At 43.6% G+C, this 6,938-nt stretch overlaps 1 protein-coding gene across 1 annotated transcript; it reads left to right on the top strand.

The window, feature by feature from the left end:
- The first annotated feature begins 3,441 nt into the window (after positions 1–3,441).
- LOC119736481 (high mobility group nucleosome-binding domain-containing protein 5-like) lies at positions 3,442–5,051 on the top strand. Its single transcript, XM_038210498.1, has 2 exons — positions 3,442–3,640; positions 3,706–5,051. Exons 1-2 carry the CDS (start codon positions 3,442–3,444, stop codon positions 5,049–5,051), a joined length of 1,545 nt encoding a protein of 514 aa, XP_038066426.1.
- Positions 5,052–6,938: the final 1,887 nt, after the last annotated feature.

Here is a 6,938-nt window from a genome sequence, read left to right as displayed (position 1 = left end):
ACCTATATTTTTTTCATAGGACAAATGTGAAATGGCCCTACAGCCAAATATCTTTCTCAAGACATACGCTGACTGTGTGCCAAGTTCCTTGCTTTTATCATCGAATGAACAATTCCATCACTGTTCCCATTTTGATATTTAAGTGTTTTCACGCTTTTAACTTTCATTTTAATACTTCAAACTCTGGGTATTTACTTGATTATTATGTAGTTCTTGTTATGTGGTTAAAACCTATTATGTAGTTAAAATGTATTGAAGTCTTTTAATACTTATTGTAGTTGGTGAGATTCTTTGTTTACTTCATCGTCATACTTTGATAGCTTTTGTCAGATGATCTTTCCTCCTTCCGAAATATTCTTCCCGTCAAATTCTCCACATCATGACGTAATGTAAGGGCAAAGTGATGGAAGGGCAAATTTTGACAAAATAGTTTGAGCTATATCTTTTGAACTCAATAGAGTATCGTGTTCATTTTTTTCTTGAGGTTGTAGACTATGCCTTGAGTAAGATTTCTCGTTCCCGGACACGAAAACGCTTGACCTTTACTTCCGGTGTAAAGGATGATAACCAGGAAGCGGAAGCATTTTACTACATTTTACTACGTTTTACTATATTTGTTGGAACAAATAAGAAAGCGACTGCTTACAATAATAGTACTGCTACCACATAATTTCATATTTGTTCACCAGGGACTGCAAAATCACAGCTCTTATATGAATACACCCAGGGGAGAATCCAGGAATTTGTACAAAATCACACAAAGCATTCAATACTAATATTCTAGTCTTTTTTCTGATTTCTTTCGGCGTAACTCGCATATCAACACTGATTCTTTAATTCGTACCTTTATGCAGAATTTAATATTTCGACAGTGTAGCCACAATTTTTTTTTTCGTTATCTCAGAGCAGAATTTTAGGAAGCCCATGCATGCAAAAGACATAAGCCATTTAATTTTTGATATTGAGATAATCAAATGCTGCATATATTAAGCTCCAACACGTCCTAGAGGCTCACTTACGTCTACTGATTCCGATTCTGACCATGAATTCAATTCTAATATTCTCGTCCATTTTCTGATATTTTTCGCCATAACCGATTGAAATCGCGCCTCGCCAGTATTCCTCTCATATCTGAATGCTAAAAATTAATATTTCTACAGCGTGTAGCCACAAACTTTTCTGTCGTAAACTCGGTGCAGAATTTTATTATGCCCATGCAAAAGAAAAAAATAACATAAAAGCCATTTTATGATAAAATCAGCATATGTTGCATAAACTCCAACGACGTTAGGGGCTCCGTCAAGTCTACCGTAGTCATAAATTCAGTGCAGAATTTTATTATACCCTTGCAAAAGACCAACAACAAAAAAACAATATAAAAGCCATTTTATCTGAAAATTAGCATAATTATGTTTCATAAACTTTAACGACGTGAGACGCTCTGTTAATTCTACCAATGTCGTAACCTTAGTGCAGAATTTTATAACGCCCATGCAAAAGACAAAAACAAAACAAAACAAGAGGTTTGCGTTTGTTGTTACAAACGCAGAGTGGTCGGGCAGACATTTTTTTCAATAAATACTGCCGTGTTAAGTTATGAATATTTTTATGTAAGAACAAAGGATCACGAAATTAAATCCTGTCAGGTACAATCAATTATTTTGTGGTAAAATTCAGTAAACATTCTATGTACACAAGTTATTTCTGGCTTGATGAAGTCATTATTCAAAAACAGGAAGTGAAAACTGATTTAGTTGGATAAATGTTCATTGTGGAAGTTTAATGACATATGAAAGTATGGAAAATATGCGTGTATTTATTCATAACAACTTACTTCCGGTTTGATGACGTCATAGTATTTGGCAGCAAAAAGTGAACATTGTAATGGATATCATAATTTGGGCTACGAAGATATACGACATGAATCGAATTTTAGAATATGGTCGTTTTCAAATTCTCACAGGGGTAACTTCCGGTCTGATGATGTCATGAATTTGAAACCTTGCCAATTTATTTTTTGGTTAGTCAAAGAATATCAAGGAGCGATTTGGTAAAATTTGAACGGTTGGTTTTCAAATTAGAAAGAGCAAACACTGTGTTCTGTGCCGCTAGGGGCGCCCTTTCGAAAGATGACGTCATCACACTTTTTTTTGTCTGGCGTTCCTCACTAAACACTATCATAATGTGTATATCTGAAAAAGTGATCAATTACTTTCACCTATAACTCTTGAACTAAACAGTCAATGATGTTTATATTCTGTAATCACGTAGACCATTATTCGCCAATTTTTGTCGTGTACGTGAACTTGCTTGACCTTTACTTCCGGGTCTACTGGTAGGTCAAAGTTAGGTGAATTCAAAATGAAGACGTTTGCCTGACATCAAAACAAAGCAACATTTCTTCCGAACGGTTCACGGTATGATCACAAAACCTTGTGTGAACTTGTACCAGGTTACGAAGATGTTATACATTTTTTTACGTCATCATGACGTTATCAGGTATCAAATTACAAGCGATTTAAGGGCAAATTAAGACAAAATAGTTTGCGTTAAATCTTTTGAACTAAATAGAGTATCGTGTTCGTTTTTTCGTGAGGTTGTAGACTATGCTATAAGAAATATTTCGTGTCCCCGGACGCAAAACCGCTTGACCTTTACTTCCAGTGTTACCGGAAGTGCAATAAAAACTGAATATAACTCAAAAGCGGAAGCATTTTACTACAGACATATATATTATGAAAGTGTTTAGTGAGGAATGCAAGACGCAAAAACAGTGTGATGACGTCAACATCCGAAAGGGCGCCCTCTATCGGCACATAAAATAGAGTTTTCCTTCTTTAATTTTAAAACCATAGGTCCAAATTTTACCAAATCGCCCCTTGATATTCTATGATTAACCACAGATAACTTGGCAAGGTTTCAAATTCATGACGTCATCAGACCGGAAGTTACTTTAAGGAGAATTTGAAAAGGATCATAGTTTTAATTTAATTCTATCATTTGATCCTTGTCATATCTTTGAAGTCCAAATAATGATATCCATTACAATGTTCACCTTTGGATCTCTAATGCTGTGACGTCATCAAACCGGAAGTAAGGTGTTATTAATACGTCATCCAACCGGAAGTTAGGTGTTATTAATACAAACAATTATATTTCCCATATTTTCATACGTTATTTTAACTTTACAATGAAAAATTTGCCTCATCCAAAGTGGTGCATATAACTCTGACGTCACGATGACGTCATCGGGTTTCAAATTACAAGCGATTTTAGCCGAAATGGACGACGAGCAAGCCTGTTCAGCGGTCCGGGGGCAGAAGTTGATGTTAGGCCGGGTTGTCGCATGAATGGGGAGACCACGAGTAGGGAGGCCGCTGCGAGCGATGATAGCCCTGCTGTTGACGTGGAGCCCCGTCCCGTGATACTGGCGTGGCGAGCATGGCGGCTGTCCATCGGATCGAGGTTTGTGGATGCACCGACTTTTCCAGTCCTGATCCAACTGCTGCGGAGAAATTTAGCTGCACATCGATAGCTCCATCGTTGCGGACATCTCCATCGATGCACACTGATCCACCGTTGTGGACGGCTCCGCTGGTGCATGCCGATCAGCCGGAGCACGCTGAAATCATCGACCGCCGTACTGCCGGGACAGCAACTCAGACCACGGACAATCGACCACAAGACACTGACCTTCATGTTCAGGTGACGGCAACCTAGTCGGAGCGGCACTATCCCCCGGCGCAAGCAGCCCCGCTGGAGCAAGCAACAACATTGACTTTCAGACCGCAGGTGCAGGTGACAGGGACAAGAACGGTAAGCCAACAGACTGCGGATCCGGCGATGCAGGACGCATCAAAGAAGACGAGGCCGAAGGTACAGGGAGTACCACAGAAGACAGGATAACCGTTGATGCAGGGAGCATCAAAGGCTGGGAATCCGCCGGTGCAGGGTGCACCACAGAAGACGAGGCCGCCGAGGAAGACGGGGAATCCGCCGGTGCAGGGTGCACCACAGAAGACAAGGCTGCCGAAGAAGACAGGGAATCCGCCGGTGCAGGGTGCACCACAGAAGACGAGGCCGCCGAAGAAGACAGGGAATCCGCCGGTGCAGGGTGCACCACAGAAGACGAGGCCGCCGAAGAAGACAGGGAATCCGCCGGTGCAGGGTGCACCACAGAAGACGAGGCCGCCGAAGAAGACGGGGAATCCGCCGGTGCAGGGTGCACCACAGAAGACAAGGCCGCCGAAGAAGACAGGGAATCCGCCGGTGCGGGGTGCACCACAGAAGACGAGGCCGCCGAAGAAGACAGGGAATCCGCCGGTGCAGGGTGCACCACAGAAGACGAGGCCGCCGAAGAAGACGGGGAATCCGCCGGTGCAGGGTGCACCACAGAAGACAAGGCCGCCGAAGAAGACAGGGAATCCGCCGGTGCAGGGTGCACCACAGAAGACGAGGCCGCCGAAGAAGACGGGGAATCCGCCGGTGCAGGGTGCACCACAGAAGACGAGGCCGCCGAAGAAGACGGGGAATCCGCCGGTGCAGGGTGCACCACAGAAGACGAGGCCGCCGAAGAAGACAGGGAATCCGCCGGTGCAGGGTGCACCACAGAAGACGAGGCCGCCGAAGAAGACGGGGAATCCGCCGGTGCAGGGTGCACCACAGAAGACAAGGCCGCCGAAGAAGACAGGGAATCCGCCGGTGCGGGGTGCACCACAGAAGACGAGGCCGCCGAAGAAGACGGGGAATCCGCCGGTGCAGGGTGCACCACAGAAGACAAGGCCGCCGAAGAAGACAGGGAATCCGCCGGTGCGGGGTGCACCACAGAAGACGAGGCCGCCGAAGAAGACAGGGAATCCGCCGGTGCAGGGTGCACCACAGAAGACGAGGCCGCCGAAGAAGACGGGGAATCCGCCGGTGCAGGGTGCACCACAGAAGACAAGGCCGCCGAAGAAGACAGGGAATCCGCCGGTGCAGGGTGCACCACAGAAGACGAGGCCGCCTTAGACGACAACAGTGCGTGGACAGACACCATGGAAGACAACGGGTGAAGACAACCAGGTGGCTGGAGTACAGCGACGTGAGCTGTGTGCTTGGCTGAAGACACTCAAGCTTGCGAAGTGCAACACAGACAGAGACTGGAGAGAAGTTCTCTCATGGATGGACATTGTTTTGTGAAATAGTGAGGACATAAAGGACAGTTTCCAAGTGAACCGAACAAGAAAAAAAAACTGTAAAAGAATGTGTTGAAATTGTTGTAAGGTAGTCGTCACTGTTTGTTGTATCATTGTTTGATTCTGTGCACCAGTCAGCTAGAATCAACGCTGATCAACTTCCATTGAGGACATCCATTGATAAACAAAGTAAAGTGTTTGATTTCTCATGTTGTTTCTAAAATGTTCCCCTGTTGCTGTGGTAGTCATCGTGGATTGTTGGATTAACGTTTGATCTGAGTAACCATTTTGGGGACAAGATCAACGTTGCTCCACATCCTTTGAGGACACCCAATATTGGGTTAAAGAAAAAAAAAGTTCATGTAAAATGTGTTGTATATGTGCCCCTATTCAGGATAATAGGCCCAATTTAAGGAGGGGGTAGTGTAACGGACACTCTATGCACACTTTTGTTGTCATTGCTTTCTAGCACTATCCGGCGGAGGGGCTCCGGCGGCGCGCACCTGACCTGGTTTTGGGCTTGCGCGCGCTCCGAAAATAGGCTCTATAAATAGGTTGGCTAAGTGGGGTTCTTTTGTTCACTTTCGCGGGTAGGACTTGGCTGGATTCCAGGGTTGGGTATAGTTGCTACAATTGTATACATTTGTTCAGACTGTGTGCATGTCTATGCTGGGAATTGATCAGTTGCAGTTTTGGTAGCGGTGCGGCAAGTTGCCCGCAGAGTCCGCTTGGCGAAATAAATGAGATCTTTTTTCAGAGTTAAAAATCCCGTCTGTGTGTCCCCTTTTCTTGCGTTTTGCTGGACTTGGCGGACAAGAGCCCAGTAGGATCCCGCTACACTAACATTTGACTATATCTTTGCATTAGTTTTTTTCCGCAATCCGTTTTGTTATTGTGCCGATGTATTTCCAACAGACCTTATCACGCAAATTATGTTTACACATGATGTTAAACTTGTAGCCAGTTTCGCAATAGAAGGAAACTCCATGCAAAGACATTTGTTCAAGTTTTTTCTGGTATTCGTGCGATAACTACCGTTGTTTCAAGAATATTATTATATCGGATATCGTGGTTTGATAAGGGGAAGTACATCACGTGTCATGCATGGTGGCCTATATTACAGAGTAACATGCTACTTAACACTTGGCTTTCGAAGAATCGAAAACAAATTTGAGCCATTTTGTTGAAATCAAAAATTGATTCTTTACTCAGCCCGTCATATGTTTGCATGCCACGCGTGTGTCACATTTTTGCCAGTGAGTGTCTATGGAATATCTGCAGTTTTGTGACACTGATGCTCATGCGTTTATTTTGCATATTAGATCACGCCCCGTTGTACTGCAAAATTCGCGATTGTACGGTTCGTGGAACCGCCGTGGGTTATACCACTTTAATAGTACTTATTATTTTACCCATCATTTCCTGATTTCGTATGTAATTTATAAAGATAACAATAAAAGCAGGGCCCTCGCTATAGAGGGGTGTGTGTGTGTGTAGGGGGGGGGGGGCACCCCCATTCAAAATTTCTGTTGGCAAATTCATAATTATTATCAGCAAATTTGTAAAATTGAGGGACTTTTTATGTTATTTTACTGTTGTCGGCAAATTTTGAAATTTTATGGCCTTTTTTTTTGCTTGTCAAATATTTCATTGAAAGTTTGTTGGAATATTTTACTTTTCACACCTTCCGTATAACTTTTTCTGTCGGCAAATTTGTGAATTTGAGGACCCTTTTTTGTTTTTGCTTGTTGGATGGTTTGAACG

Source organism: Patiria miniata, unplaced genomic scaffold (genome assembly GCF_015706575.1).
Source record: "Patiria miniata isolate m_02_andy unplaced genomic scaffold, ASM1570657v1 HiC_scaffold_3, whole genome shotgun sequence".
NCBI lineage: Eukaryota > Metazoa > Echinodermata > Asteroidea > Valvatida > Asterinidae > Patiria > Patiria miniata.
This window is presented reverse-complemented; position numbering and strand designations above follow the sequence as displayed.